This window comes from Orbilia oligospora (assembly GCF_000225545.1).
Source record: "Orbilia oligospora ATCC 24927 unplaced genomic scaffold scaffold00004, whole genome shotgun sequence".
In the NCBI taxonomy this organism is placed as follows: Eukaryota; Fungi; Ascomycota; class Orbiliomycetes; order Orbiliales; family Orbiliaceae; genus Orbilia; species Orbilia oligospora.
The window spans coordinates 1655115-1670332 of NW_011645561.1; the positions used below are offsets into that span (position 1 = coordinate 1655115).

The 15218-nt window shown below is 47.0% G+C and overlaps 5 protein-coding genes across 5 annotated transcripts; 2 read left to right on the forward strand and 3 right to left on the reverse strand.

Annotated features, from left to right (window-relative positions):
* Nucleotides 1-774: 774 nt before the first annotated feature.
* AOL_s00004g491 (uncharacterized protein) lies at nucleotides 775-2185 on the reverse strand (the record flags this gene model as incomplete). The annotated part of the gene is made up of 2 exons (XM_011119140.1): nucleotides 775-1911; nucleotides 1985-2185. 2 exons carry the CDS (start codon nucleotides 2183-2185, stop codon nucleotides 775-777), a joined length of 1338 nt encoding a protein of 445 aa, XP_011117442.1.
* A 530-nt stretch (nucleotides 2186-2715) lies between these two features.
* Nucleotides 2716-4094, forward strand: AOL_s00004g492 (uncharacterized protein; the record flags this gene model as incomplete). Its single annotated transcript, XM_011119141.1, has 4 exons — nucleotides 2716-3001; nucleotides 3065-3121; nucleotides 3214-3370; nucleotides 3464-4094. The coding sequence occupies 4 exons, from the start codon at nucleotides 2716-2718 to the stop codon at nucleotides 4092-4094; spliced, it is 1131 nt and encodes a 376-aa protein (XP_011117443.1).
* Nucleotides 4095-4483: 389 nt separating this feature from the next.
* Nucleotides 4484-6022, reverse strand: AOL_s00004g493 (uncharacterized protein; the record flags this gene model as incomplete). Its single annotated transcript, XM_011119142.1, has 6 exons — nucleotides 4484-4672; nucleotides 4732-4841; nucleotides 4911-5267; nucleotides 5337-5486; nucleotides 5575-5630; nucleotides 5784-6022. The coding sequence occupies 6 exons, from the start codon at nucleotides 6020-6022 to the stop codon at nucleotides 4484-4486; spliced, it is 1101 nt and encodes a 366-aa protein (XP_011117444.1).
* Nucleotides 6023-7124: 1102 nt separating this feature from the next.
* On the reverse strand, nucleotides 7125-9784 carry AOL_s00004g494 (uncharacterized protein; the record flags this gene model as incomplete). The annotated part of the gene is made up of 11 exons (XM_011119143.1): nucleotides 7125-7439; nucleotides 7499-7534; nucleotides 7595-7662; nucleotides 7735-7842; nucleotides 7906-7994; nucleotides 8049-8058; nucleotides 8115-8420; nucleotides 8487-8742; nucleotides 8850-9200; nucleotides 9414-9661; nucleotides 9760-9784. 11 exons carry the CDS (start codon nucleotides 9782-9784, stop codon nucleotides 7125-7127), a joined length of 1812 nt encoding a protein of 603 aa, XP_011117445.1.
* Nucleotides 9785-12852: 3068 nt separating this feature from the next.
* On the forward strand, nucleotides 12853-14917 carry AOL_s00004g495 (uncharacterized protein; the record flags this gene model as incomplete). The annotated part of the gene is made up of 6 exons (XM_011119144.1): nucleotides 12853-12880; nucleotides 12963-13048; nucleotides 13128-13248; nucleotides 13331-13444; nucleotides 13512-14507; nucleotides 14571-14917. 6 exons carry the CDS (start codon nucleotides 12853-12855, stop codon nucleotides 14915-14917), a joined length of 1692 nt encoding a protein of 563 aa, XP_011117446.1.
* Between the last annotated feature and the right edge of the window lie 301 nt (nucleotides 14918-15218).

Here is a 15218-nt window from a genome sequence, read left to right on the forward strand (position 1 = left end):
TGATGCGGGGGCCTGCATATGCAAGGCTGCAGGGCAGGCCGAATCGATATCACTTAAATGAGGGTAACGTAACCGGCAACATTAAAGAAGATCGCGAAGACGATCAACTAACGCCCACTTATCCGTACGAACTTACGAGGTTTCACTTTTGAATAATACCTTTTTCTTCTTCTTCTCGTGCTTTTAACGCCCAATCCCACGTTGTCAGTGGCAGAGCGGGGTTGAGCAATGCGGGTCTGGATTCTGAATGTTATGAATGGCGTGTTAAATTAATATCTGCCAAGAATTAAAAGAAAAAGAAGAAAAAGAGGAAAAAGAAGACAGATTGCTTGCTCTAATATAGAGCTCTATTCGAACATCGATTCGCATGTATTTCGATAGTTCGGATATTATGCAGCACATAACTTCTCTAACCTTTAGCGTAGAACTTTTTCATATCGCTGTTGGGGCTCGTGGCCTGCAGATATAGTTATCTGCAATCTGACAATAAACCCCATCAATGCAAGATCATAGTCGCAAGTATAGCTGGCGAAGAGGTCGTTGTTAGTTCCACCTTTCATCAAACAGGGGAAAAAGCGGAAAAGAGAAATAAATAAATAAATAAAATAAAAGAATGCAGTATGCAGTGAAATACCTATCCAATTCTGGGAATAAATCGAGAAATCCAATCGAAAATGTTTCGAAGTCATCATCCTTTGGGTTTGCTGTTTCGGAGACAAACTTCGAAGCCGATCTTCAAAGTCCGGTTGTTGAAAGTGGGTGTTGAATGAAGTATTAGCGTTTCGTTGACCTCTTAGATGCACGTTCGATGATAGCTGAAGACGTCATTTGAGGGCCATAATCCCAACCCTCCTCATCATCATCGGAATACTCCCAGGATTCCACCTTATAATTCTCGCCGTCTCGCTCTTCCTCTTCATAATCTTCATCATGATCTCCCGATTCATTCTCTTCCACCTCATTATTTTTCTGCTCGCTAGGACTAGCACTAATCGGCCTATCGACTCGAGCAGCATTCTTCCTCTCCCCCAAAACTAACTTAGGCAAGGACCTTGTGCTGAATGAGTACTGCCATTTTGCCGGTGAAGCAGGACTGGTATACTCCTTCCCTTGCGCCTCGGCCCTCCTCCTCTGTCTGTCATCCTCCCTTGTCAACTCCTTCATCTTCACGCGTTTTGATTTGGGTGTCTTAGTTGTACTCTTCATTGTGTCCCCAGAACTTGCGGGAGAGCTCAAACTCCTTGCTCTCTTAGCCTTCCCTTTCCCTTTCACGTTCGCCTTTGCTTTTCCCGCTTCCTTACTTTGAACTATACACTTATTCTTGCCTTTGCCCCTCCTCTCAGTCGGTGACGGACTGGATTCACCCCTCGCCATCCTCAAAAATGACTCCGCCGCCTCCGTTGACATTGGAGACTCCAATCTGGGAGGTTGACGTTCCCAAAGGACAAATAGCTCCAAAAGTTTATGTTTAACCGGAATAGATATGCCATATTTCTTTGGGTACGTCATAGGCATACCGAGTGCCCTGCCAGCATGGAGAATCAACGCTGTCGGTGAAGCCTCAGTGTACAAATCTCTTTCGTCATTTTCAATCCTCATCCTCAATTTCTCGGGAATGGTTGTGGGATCATTGGTTAGCACGTAGACTTTGTATAGACCTTTGTAGTCATCGTGTTCCGGGACCGTACGTGGAGACACAACGCCCCCCGAGTTGGCTTCTTCGGTACGACGTTCGTAGTCACGGTGCTCCCAGAGGACGAAGAAGTCGAGGTTTTTAGGGAGAATGATGATTGTCGGGTATGGATTGTCGAAGAAATCGGCGCAGGAAGGGCAAGTCCAGAGTAGATTCTCGAATTCGTCGGGTTTGGCGAGGGCGTCTGGGAGGTAGCCACATTGTCTGAATGATTGGAACTGGAAGGTTCGGGTAAGAGGTTAGCCAAAGGATAAGAGAATAAAAAAGTTATGCAAGGGACCCTGTTCATACCCTTTCATCATGATCTACATCAAGAATGGAAGATATTTTACACCCTTTCTCTCCTTCCAAGCAGATAGTGCAGGCACCGTGAGGTTGTGGTAGCTTGTCGCGTAGGACAAGCAATCCCGACAGCTCGTATTTGATGATACGTGCGAGCATGGTTTCCTCACCCTCACCTGGATCACTTGATTGGGCATCAGCCTTTGACATAGTTGATGATTGGGTGTCCGCACCTGGGATTTTGGATAACAGCTGATAAGAAATATCGAGCGTGACAAGGGTGATGTAATAATATGGACAGGGATGTAGTCCGGAGGATAGGATAGGGAGTGATGCGGATAATTAACACTAACGCGTGCAGGCTTTTATAGCGATGATGAGAATGTTGATAGGATTAGAGGTGAAGGGGCAGAAGGGTGGAGGGTTGGAGGGGGTTGTAGACGTTGGAGAGGTTGCTAGAACGTAACAGAGGAGGGAGCAAACAAAATGTGTTGAAAATGTTGAATTATGACAGTAACCATTCCCAATCGGGACAACCGCCAAAAAAGGCCCAAAAGAAGCAAATCCCACCGTCAAAAGCAGCATCGGCCGTGGTGGCACATGTGCAACATCTCGGCTGCATCCCGCCCTCCCAAAAAAATTGTAAATCTTTGTCCCGAACAACTTCCAACTTACCAGAAATCAGATCATCAAACCAAAGCCTTCATTCTTTACACCAATTAAATAATCTAACCACCAAAATGTCGGAATCAACAGCTTCAGCCACCGCTGCAACGGCCGGTGGTAAAGTTTACCGTATCGGAACCCGTTCCTCCCGCCTGGCAATGATCCAAACCAACATCGTCCGAGATGCATTGGTAGCGCTGAACCCCACCGCCACCTTCGAGATAACCTCCATGAAGACCATGGGCGACAAAGATAAAGTTACAGCCTTACATTCATTTGGAGCAAAGAGTTTATGGACTTTGGAGCTTGAATCTCTGTTATTGGAAAAAGAGGTGGATTTGATTGTTCATTCCTTAAAAGGTCTTGACTTCCCTTCTATATCACCGTTATAGCGGGGTATCATATTAACTTCAAGTGTAATAGATATGCCGACCCAACTTCCACCCGGCTGTATCATCGGCAGTATTCTAGAGCGTGAAGGTACAACCTAAAATCCCCTTTTATCCCGAAATTAGGAAAATTCAAAAGTTATCGAGGTTAAAAACTCTAAAACTTCATAAAATCTAGTACAGACCCCCGCGACGCCTTAATAATGAAAGCCGGATCACCACATAAATCCCTCGATGACCTCCCACCAGGTAGTGTAATCGGTACCTCCTCCGTCCGTCGTGGCGCTCAAATCCTAAAACGATATCCACATTTAAAACTCGAGAATGCTAGGGGTAATGTGTAAGTGACCTTATCCCACTTTTCCTTCACTTATATCATATTTTCGGACTTCAAACGAAAAACAGGAATTATTCGAAGTAACTGGAAAAATAGTGATACCCGTCTCCGCAAACTCGACGACCCAGAATCTCCATATAGCTGTATAATCCTCGCCGCAGCCGGCTTAATCCGCATGGGCCTCCAAGACCGAATAACAGCTTACCTCTCCTCTCCAACCCTCCTCCACGCTGTCGGTCAAGGCGCAATCGGCGTCGAAATTCGTTCCGAAGACCCCGAAGTCGCAGAATTAGTAAAACCACTTACTCACATCCCCACTTATCTCTGTGCTCTTTCAGAGAGACAGTTAATGAGGACCTTGGAAGGAGGATGCAGCGTCCCCATTGGCGTTGAGACAAAGTTCCTGGCCGAGGATGGTGAGAAGGGGAACATGATACATATGAAGGCATCCGTGTCGTCGGTTGATGGGAGACAGACAGTGGAAATTGAAGATGTATTAGCTTTGGACGATGAAGCTAGTGGGTTAAAATTAAGTGTTACAAGGGCGGAGGATGTGGGCAGGTTGATGGCCGCGAGGATGTTGGATCAAGGTGCCGGTACTATCTTAAATGCAATCCAGCGAAGCAAAGATACCGACCCACAGGCTGCAAAGGTCGCAGAGAAGGAAAGTGAAGTCGAAGAAGCGATGAGGAAATTGGTCGAGAAGCAGGAGGCATCAGAGCAGTAGATATACCCACCTCTCAAGCTTAGCCAGGTACTAGCGTATATGCACAAGTCTATGTCACATACTTATATATAGGTAAGCTATCAAAAGTTCCCATAGCGTATCGATTAGTCAGGGTTATAATATACCACTATTTCCCCGCTATATCGATCACACGACTATAATTAAAAAGAATCGTAACGTTTTTGAACAAAAAGAACAAGCTACCAGTCAAATGTGCCACACAACCCCGAGAACCACAATATACCACAACCACAACCACAAGCAAGCAACGCCCAAACAACCTCCAATGCCTTGATCACAAAGTAAAAAGACCCCCTCACCAACCGGTGTTTAAATGCTAGGTAAAGAAATAAAATTATCGAAAGGAAATCCTTCACCGGGTAAATCCTTTACGACCCTTCGCCTGCATCATTCCCTTCCAGCAAGATATACCTCAAAATATCACTCAGTGTCAAAATCCCTACCAATCGTTTCTTCTCATCCACTACCACAAATCGATGAACTCGTGAGTTTCTAATCGTGTCAAAGATTGTGTCAAGACGGTCTTGCAGCGTGCAGGTATGTATTCCAGCGAAGTCCTATACATCAATTATATCAGTGTCGGCCCAGATGGTCACGTCATACGAAGGCATCTTACATCAGGCCTCTTCAAGAGGGATTCCCCAACAGTGAGGCTTAGCTCATCATAAATCCCACCCTTAATGAGAGTCAGGATGTCTACAGCCTCATAGCAGTTCAGAACAACCCCTAGAAAAATTATCAGCAAAAGTACTTTCACCTCAACGATCTCAGTGACAATCCGGGACATCCACCCACCATCAGGATTAACAATAGGCACACTAGCAATGTCCTTTTTGACCAGCAGATGAATCACGTCCAGCACCGGTGTATCCATAGTTGCCGTCGCCAAATTATCATAACATCCAATTTTAAGGTCCCTGAGAGGCTTGCGAAGCGCCTGCACACCCTTGACATTGATAGCCACGAATCGTAGAATACGGTATTGTGTGACCACATTGACAACCATCTCTTGACCGGTTTCGTCGTCAACATCGATAAGAGGTATTCTGCGAGCACGAGAGCGAAGCATTTGGCGGCAGGCATCGTAGAGAGGTTTCATTGGGTCGATGTAGGAGGTCTCGGGCGGCGCGACACCGATTCGGCGTTCGACCTCTTGAAGCACTTTTAGTTGAAAACACCAAAAAAAAAACCACCCTAAAAGATGGATAGAATAGAGTGTACCTCGCAAGCTATTCAGTCTGAATTTGTCAATCTCCTTTAGATCATCAGGGAACTGAAAGTAATATTGTATGACATTGATGAAATCGGTCGATGTGAGGAGGCCAGCGAACTTGGACTGTGTCGAGTCCCAAAGAGGTGCTGAAACAATGCCTATATACGGTAATAGTATTCATAAAAATGTTAGCTTTAAATAAAGTGACGCCAACGGGTACCTGTAGGTATACTAAAACCGCCTTACCATTCTGAACGAGTATCGCCAAGCTCTGCTTCACAAGTAGTGTGGTATCCAGGACTCTGTAGATGTCCAAGGCTGAAGTTAGCGTATATCGCAGGTTCAAACGGATATCCAAACTCAATTGCATCCAATTCTCACAAGAGGGGAAAAAGGGAAAAGACAAAATAACATAATAAGGTTAATATTATCCTGGGGAAAGTATGTCCACTCACATCAACCTGAACGAAACAGGCAAGACATCATAACTGGTCCTCAGCCTCAAGAAATTTCGAATGGCCTTCAAGCCAGCCTTCTGTTCTTCTTCCACCACATCCATCGTCCTCCGACCCGATTGATTGGTATTGCTAGTAGAAGTAGAGGTAGAAGGGGGTGTAGGATCCGGTGTAATAACTGAAGACTGAACGGCAGGTCGTAGGAAAGATGAGGGAGTTGCGGGAGTTATCGTTGGCATCCTAAATCCAGAAGGAAAAGGATAAAGGAAGAAGAGAAAAAGCGGGTTAGTTTCTGGATCCAAAGCTGGTTAAGTGCAGCATTTTTCACAGGGCGGCCGGGCTTGTTTCCCGGGGCCATCTGCCCATCGATCAACTACCTAGCTGCTGTGGGCGCGTACTGGGAGACCGTGACCTCCCGCATAGCTACTTAACATACCTGCTCGACGACATTTTGGCAGCAGTGGCAGCGGCAGCAATTGCAAACGACGAATTATTGGGGAAAGGCTCCGAAAATGAGACATCCGCCCGCAGGCACAGGCACGGTACAGGACGGTATAGTAATCGAATCGAATCGAACCGAACCCCGCAGGAAGTCGAGCTAGTGGGTCCAAGATCTGGACTCGAATCTCGCAGCAGGTGGAGGCTGGTTGGGAAGGAGGGGTTTGGAATGTGGAATGGGCGGTGCACGTGTGTTCGACCGAAAAGAGCGGAGTTTAGTGATTAGGTTGAGTAAGTAACTTAAGTTGAGTGCTGGGGATGCTAGTACAGTCGAAAGTAGGTTTGAGGTTTTGTACGTATGGAAGGAAGCTAGTCCTCGTCCCACATCCAACATTTAACATCTCTCCATGACCACTATCGAGGACCCCCCCCTGTCCATACTCTCCATGGCGGGGCCCGGCGGGCACCAATCACAGCCCGCCCGAACTAGAACCAACACACATATCTTTCTGTTGGTTGCAGTCGATTGAGCTCGTCACTTTTATTATATCAATTAGTTTGCTATCCGTCACATTTTAAAATTATCATTTCATGCAGACAAGCAATATCTCTGCTCTGCCCCGATTTGAAAGTGCATATGCGTGAATATCTACGTCATTATCACACCAGTCGACTGATGCGTATGCATTTTTTGGGTCCCTTTTGGTTACAAACAGCAGCCTCCGAGAGAAAGACAAAAACAGAAGAATAATGAAAGTCCCATAAGGGAAAAAAAAAAAGTTATGAATTCTTGGTAGGCATGAATGAAAGGAAACGCGTTAGAAACGTCACATCATAGTCACAAGCATATTAAACGGAGTGAATACACCTCTCCCTCTTTCGAATTCCTTCGACCACGCTCGTTTAGTACTTCGGGGGCTTTCCACCAGGGTACCCGCCACCATATTGTCCTGGTGGTGGGGCTCCATATTGGCCTGGTGGAGGTGCTCCGTATTGTCCCTGTGGCGCACCGTATTGTTGCTGTTGGCCTCCGTATTGTCCTGGTGGTGGGGCGCCATATTGGCCTGGTGGAGGAGCGCCATATTGGCCTTGTGGTCCACCATACTGACCCTGTGGCGCTCCGTATTGCTGTGGTGGTGGGGCGCCGTAGCCTTGTGGTCCACCATATCCGCCCTGTTGTGGTGGGGGGGCATGGCCGGCTTCATCTTTGCGGTCGTACTGTCATAATTGTTAGCCACTTTTCAGATGTTGATATATTTGAATATATGACTACATACCGATGGATCAACGGCTCCAAGGAGAAGTTTTGTCAACTGTAATTCCCTTTTGTCAATGTCTTGATAATATCCCTCGAGTTGTTCAATTTATCTTACCCAAAGCTCCACGGTGAGATTAACAGGTGGGCTAGATTTCGACATCTCGTCGGCCTCAACCTCATAGTCTATCATCAAATGTCAGAAATCTCCCGCTTTCCTAGAGTTGTCTAATTAGCTAGTCAAAGGAAGTAACTTACTGGATGTGCAATCAATCAAATGACCAATTCTGGGGTCCCTATCTAGTCTGCCCAAGAACTCACGAGCACGAAGATCGTTTCCGACCTGCGCAAATTGGAAGGAGACAGCTGTGCACGCATTATTAGCATATATTGACCTAAAAAATAGTTTTTGTTTAGGCCTTTACGTACCCCCGGCGCCATACTGAGTTCGAGCAAGCTCATCCGAGGTGCTCTTAACAGCATCTTGAACTGCACTCTCAGGCTCACCAGCAGGTTGTCTAGTTTGTATATTAGCATCATATCCATCTCACACATCTTAGAAGAAAGCATACCCATCAGTGACTATGGAGGAAGTTAGTGTAAGAACTTTGGCCATAACTATGAATTGAGAAACTTACTAGTAATGACGAGGATCGGTTTTTGCAGACCATTCGAGCGGGCAGGGGCAAGGACCAAAGGATCCAAAACCTTAGACTTTAGCGAGGTTCCCATTGGGGTGAGACCCTTGAATTGGACTTGGCTGATGATCTGCTCAATTTCTTGGGGCTGGGTGATATTGTTTCGGGCAAGGTCGTTGTTCATGAAGCGCAAGCTAATACCATCGTGGTCGAACAGAGTAGCAGCAAAGGCAACTCGCTCAAGTATGAGTTTGAGGTCTTTGATACGTTCTCCGCCTTCCTCAAAGGCCATAGAACCGCTATCATCTGTTTTAAACTTACATTAGTTTGTATAAAAGAAAATAAGTCTCGCAAACTAGATTGCGACCCTACCGATATAGATGATGATATCGAACAAAGCCAACTTGACGAAGTCAACGGCGACCTCAAGAGGGAGATTCCATCCTTGACGAAGTCGGTCGATCTGGTTGGAGATAGTTCGAGAGATCTGTTCTAGTCTTTGTGGTGGGAAAAAGCTTTGGATCTTGTTATCGACAACGGTTTGTTGCAAAACTTGCATGTATTGTTGTGGGTTCACCTGGCCGGGACCTCCAGCCGGGCCGCCCATCGGTTGTTGACCCTGGGGTGCCTAGAGCCATGATGTAATCCCGTTAGCGAACCGAGCATATTCCGAAGCTATAAGAAGTCAAAGCAACGCCAAACGTAAAACAAAAACAATATTAACTCTAAACTAACGTAATAACTCGGTTGCGGTGTATGAGGCTGTCCGTATGTTTGTTGTGAGGGGCCACCGTACGGGTTATTGTACGGGGGTATCTGTTGCTGCGGCTGGCCATACTGCTGTACCGGTGCATACGGATTTGACTGGCCGAACGGTGAGCCCTGATAAGGAGGGTTAGGTGAAGGACCTCCATAGGGGTTGTATTGCTGCTGAGGCGGCGGAGTACTTTGGTATCCGCCACCATATGGAGAGGGGTTATGCATTCCACCGGGCATGGCACCAGGTCTAGGCGGTATCGCTGGAGCCCCTGGATATGGTGGCGGCGGCTGGTTGTAGCCATAAGAAGAGGGCGACATTGGAGTTTGCTATGGTAAATGAATAAAGAATCCTCGATCAACCGTCGGCCTCGAGAGAGATATGTTGAATCGCCCTTTAGATTTCTTTTCCGGCTTCCGGCAAGGACGACAGGGAGTATTGCAAAGAGGAGAAAAAACAGAATGACGGCACAACAAAACAGGAGCAAACGAACTAGCCTATTCAAAACGAAGGGTGTGCGGGAGTTATCAATAGGTACTTACGCCATATGGAGCGGGGCCGCCGGGGCCGCCAGGTGGTTTACTCCCAGATCCGCCAGAGTAAGCCTGATATTGTGGAGCCTGGTAGGCACCTGGAGCACCTGCCTTTTGGCCACCTTGAGGAGGAGGGGGACCTCCTGGGCCTCCTGGGCCGCTTGGAGGGTACTGACCCGGTGGAGCCTGACCGGGATATGCACCCGGAGGAGCACCCCCTGGAGGACCGTAGTAATTTGGATTTGCTTGCGCAGAAGCTGGTTCCGAAGACCGGTTAGCTCGGGGCGACCATAAATATACAGATAACGGCAGCACAATGCAGGATTATCATGCAGCAAGTTCTATTTTTCCAAACTGTTGCAGAAATTGCGTTGCGGCATCGGGTATCACAGCCGGAATTACCTAATTTGGAAGCGAGCTTGAGAGTGGCGGGAAGAGAAGCAGGTCAGCTGGGACTGTACGGTCGACAGGATCCGGCTCAGATGACGAGGACGGATTCGGGAGGGTTCCAAACTTACACCCATAACTTGGAGATCGAAAACGACGTCGGTGGTTTGATTTTGATTTTAGTTGATTTTTAAATTTTCAAGAGGAGGATGTTCGAGGCTAGGTTTGTCGAAGGCAGCAGATGGTCGTGTCAGCGTCAGTTTAACGGGACGGTTGCGGCATTTTATGGCGGGGGATCATTGCATGGCGGGGTAGCCAGTCAGCTACGTAAGATTGTAGTCGAACAGCAGCCCACGCTTGGAAGCCTTCGCGGATGATCGATGGCGATTACAATATATAATACGTACCTATTGAGAATAGTAATGACGACGATGACGATGACGATGGGAAAAGGTATCTGAGTAGGAGGATGCAACGAGGTTGCTAAATATTTAAATTCAAGCGAGTAATTATAACCAAGCAGGTAACGTAGCAAGCAAGCAGGAACGAGGGGGTTATTTGTACTCTTTGAATTCGGATTAAATTATTATTCCATGCATGCGCTGCAGGTCTCCAGGCTAGCTACTTGCTAGGGCACACAGCTATGGTGGTAATATTTGATGAAGGAGGGGGCTGCGCTGACGCCAGACTAACTCGAATCTACATGATGTCTACAAGGGTCCTTTCTCTAGTTCCTATTAATTACTTGTTACAATATTACAGTCGTGTCTTCGGCGTGGCCATAATCGACGACAAGTTTGTGTATTCACGTCAGCTATCGATATCCTTGACAAGTTGCAAATTGCAAGCGGGGTAGATTATTCGCCCTTTCCTGGTACCCAACAGATATCATGAACGTGATATTCTACCTTGCAGTCAGTTTTCGAGCATCGAAGTATATATTCGAGTTACGGTTGATCATAAATTTGAACAAATGATATGATCCAATCACCATACCGTGTTGACATCCACCGCATTGCATTGAAGGATCCATATTGTCAAACAGCCACCATATATGTATGTCGTAGGTACTTACATGGTACCCGTGCCACGGCTAGTGCCTCCGAAGGCTTTATGCAAGGCTGTGAGACCTTAGAACGCGGACGCAGGTGCGCTCTCATCTGTCTGTACGTACCGGCCCATAAGCACTTATGACATAACAAAGGTACCAGAGACAAAGAAACGTCCTACACTGCGAAGAAGACTTTCTCATGTCGCACAATATTTATGTACCCAGTAATATAGGGTTTTTCTTCCGTGATCGCTTTCTATCGGCTTGCAAGGTTAACAGCGTTCCCGCGGTTGAATACCTATTATAACGGTGCAGTGGAAGGGGTCCTGCGTCTCGCCTCTCCCCAAGGCGGCTTTTTCCCACCAAAAAAAGATGCATATTCTTTGGGGGGTCGATTTCACAGGTTATCGACGGTTCCCTCGCTTTGTCTTCTGAAACGACTGATATCTGTACACCGAGTCCGCGGATACATACCCGTGCCGGAAGCCTACATCCATGAGTTAGCTCATCTGCATGTAGAACGGCACATTCAGATCCTCAAGGTTAAATATGTTGACATTGATATATACTTATTTTTTAAAATCGGTATTCAAACTGCAAGGTCGGTAAGGAATCTGAATGATGTAATAAGTGAGTATGTATGTACTCGTATGGAGTACCTATATGTTGTTCAGTGTCATGCATGTCATGTCGCCTTTCTAAGACGAGATCTATATCGGTGCTGGGAATGTATGCTCTGCAGGGCTAGAACCAATCACCATTACCAATCCACCAGGCTAATGTGCAATAGCAGCAATTGCAACGTGCTGTGTGATTGATTCTTCCAGAATCTGAATAATCGAATCCCATGCATATCCTCGTGATCTCGATTCTGTTGGATGAGACTGCCATATTCAGAACCCCTACCTCTTCGAAGCACCAAAAAAAAAAAAAAGTTATATGTGAAGTGATTGAATATGAGGAATTTGGAAAAAGCAAGCGTCACCAGAGACACCACACACATGCCATGCCCTTGAGTATAATAGTATGATCAGCAGTAGTTTATTGTGTCTCGAGGTTTGATGTTTGCGTCGCTTGAGCTTAGCCTAGGCTTGTGGGTTTGTTTATTCGTTATCACCTTCCACCAGTTCGTTTAGTACGATATCAAATCGTATCGTGATACCATTTGACTGGGGAGGTAATTAATTTCGACACTGTGATTTCTCGCCAGATAGTCCGTTTTGAAGCAATGGCAGGCTGGGCGCCTTCCAAATGGGAGAATGAAGCCGCAAGTCTAACCGGACTTTTGGTATTAATCGTCGACGTACGGTTGGTTGGCTGACATCCGGGGCTAGCTAGCCATCGAATTCCCTTTATCTTCCCGACGCTGTGATGGTGATAGTATCAAATCCGTCAACGATTAAACTGGTCCGACTGGCCTGGCCTGGGTCGGGGTCTGCATATTTTTTTTTTCCCTTTCCTTCTTTCCATTTTAACTTTCGTCTTCCTTCCTTCCCTGACTTTGACACACACATCGCCTCCCACATACTATCATATTGGATTAGCATCAGATAGATAAAAAAAAATCATCTAAAGTCACTTAAAATAAAACGAATTCCTTCATCGACGGTACTTACTTCCTTGCAGACGGCTGACATAACAAACATCCCGCCGACGTTTGCCTCCGGGTGGTTTTTAGTTTCGGTTTCGGGTTGGTTCTGTTCGCTGGCTGCCAGTTGGCCCTGCAGCCAAACAACTGGCCGGGTTTTGGTTCTTAACGCGGGAGAATATTATTACTTAGCAGTGACTGGCAGTCGCTTGTCCCGACTTTCCCTTCGAAAACAAACACCACCACCACTACCACCACTATTACCACCACCCAAAACCCCTTGACCCTTCATCTCATCGTCGAACAAAAAGTCTCTCTCCCACAAAAACCCCTCTCCTCCGAGGCTTCTTCCCTTAGGACCCGTTCGCTGCCGCGGGCCTAATCGTTATATTGTCTTCAAACTGCCTCGGTGCGGCTTCGCTATGGGGAACTGCAGCTCTTGCTGTGGAAGTACGTTTCCCGACTCGCTGATAACTTTCCCCGACTCTTTGTCGTCATCTCTTGACGCTAACCGCCCATGTTTTCGTTATAGACCGATCGGACGGTTACAATGAAGTCCCCCAACTAGCTGAGAGTGAAAGGGAGGCCGTCTCGGATCTTTTGCAATACCTTGAGAACGTAAGGATCCTCGGTTCCAATATTTTCTTCATACCAGCGAAAACATAACAAATACTGACTTGGATGACGCTATCTCCAGCGAGCCGAAACAGACTTCTTCACCGGAGAGCCGCTCAGGGCACTTAGCACCCTTGTATACTCGGATAATGTCGACCTCCAGCGCAGTGCCAGTCTGACCTTCGCTGAAATAACAGAGAGAGGTATGTTACCCGAAAAAAATTTATATTCAGATTGATTCCTCTGTCGGCCGGGAACCTGGTCGCTAACTGTTCCTTTGTCTAGATGTCCGGGAAGTTGATAGAGATACCCTGGAGCCGATATTATTCCTTCTGCAGAGTTCCGATGTCGAAGTTCAAAGGGCTGCCAGCGCAGCCTTGGGAAACCTGGCCGTCAACAGTATGTCGCATTCTTCGGTCTCCACCCGAATGCCATAGCCTGCTAATCTAATCGTCCTAATTGACAGCACAAAACAAGGTCTCGATCGTTCAACTCGGTGGCTTACCACCTCTGATACGACAAATGATGTCCCCGAATGTGGAGGTTCAATGCAATGCTGTTGGATGTATCACCAATCTCGCCACTCACGAAGATAACAAGGCCAAGATCGCAAGATCCGGAGCCCTCGGTCCTCTTACCAGGCTCGCCAAATCAAAAGATATGCGCGTCCAGCGTAATGCTACTGGGGCTCTCCTAAATATGACACACTCCGACGACAACAGACAGCAACTCGTTAGCGCCGGTGCCATCCCAGTTCTAGTCTCCCTTCTCTCCTCGCACGACCCAGATGTTCAGTATTACTGTACTACGGCTCTCAGCAACATTGCTGTGGACGCAACGAACCGAAAGAAACTCGCCCAAACGGAACCCCGCCTTGTTCACTCGCTCGTACATCTCATGGACTCGTCAAGCGCCAAGGTCCAATGCCAGGCCGCGCTAGCTCTTCGAAATTTGGCTTCTGATGAAAAATACCAACTAGAGATTGTCAGATCTAAGGGCCTTCCTCCACTTCTAAAACTCCTACAAGCATCGCTCCTCCCGCTCGTTCTATCTGCCGTCGCCTGCATCCGCAACATCTCCATTCATCCTCTCAACGAATCCCCCATTATTGATGCTGGATTCTTGAAGCCATTGGTCGAACTCCTAGGGACCACCGAGAATGAGGAAATCCAGTGTCATGCAATTAGTACTCTCCGCAATCTAGCAGCTAGCTCTGATAGGAACAAGCAGCTGGTTCTCGAAGCCGGAGCTGTCCAAAAATGCAAAGACCTGGTTCTCCACGTCCCTCTCAGTGTTCAGTCGGAAATGACTGCCGCAGTCGCGGTGCTTGCGCTAAGCGACGAACTCAAACCGCATCTTCTGAATCTCGGCGTTTTTGACGTATTAATTCCACTAACGGATTCCGAGAGCATCGAGGTTCAGGGTAATAGCGCCGCCGCGTTGGGTAATCTATCTTCAAAAGGTATGGTCAAAATATAGAATGTTGGTCTTTTTTTACAATTCAATGATACTAATGCAATTCTAGTTGGCGACTACAAAATGTTCGTGCAGGATTGGACTGAGCCATCTGGCGGCATCCACGGTTATCTCAAACGGTTCCTCGCTAGTGGTGACGCCACCTTCCAACATATTGCTATTTGGACTCTTGTTCAACTCCTCGAATCTGAAGACCAACAACTTAAGAAATTGATCCTTCAATCTAAAGAAATCGTGTCAACCATCCGAAGTATCGCTGAGAAAAACATCGAGTCTGATGACGAAAGCGAAGACGGTGAAGCAGAGGTTGTTCAGTTGGCCAGGCGAGCATCCGATCTGTTAACCCAATCCGGCACCGAGCAAAACCAAAAGGATGCATTGGCAAAACACCCGTAGTATGGTGTTCCCCCGATAACCAACTGGTGCCGATACAAACTTCGCCTTATTAAGCCTGTTACCCAATGCACTATAACAGTTTTACCCCCACCAGACCATTTCAAGAAGCTTACACACTACACGAATAAGGAATTGAGAAGGAGGGTTATTACAGTACCACCAGTTCCGGTGGCACCGTGCAAGATGGTCCCATATACCCTTCATTCAGGATAGAGAAAGGACTATCGGCCTGGACCCCGAGATACCCTGTCAATGTTTTCCTTTACTTCCCTGAATGGAATACATGATATCCCCACACATA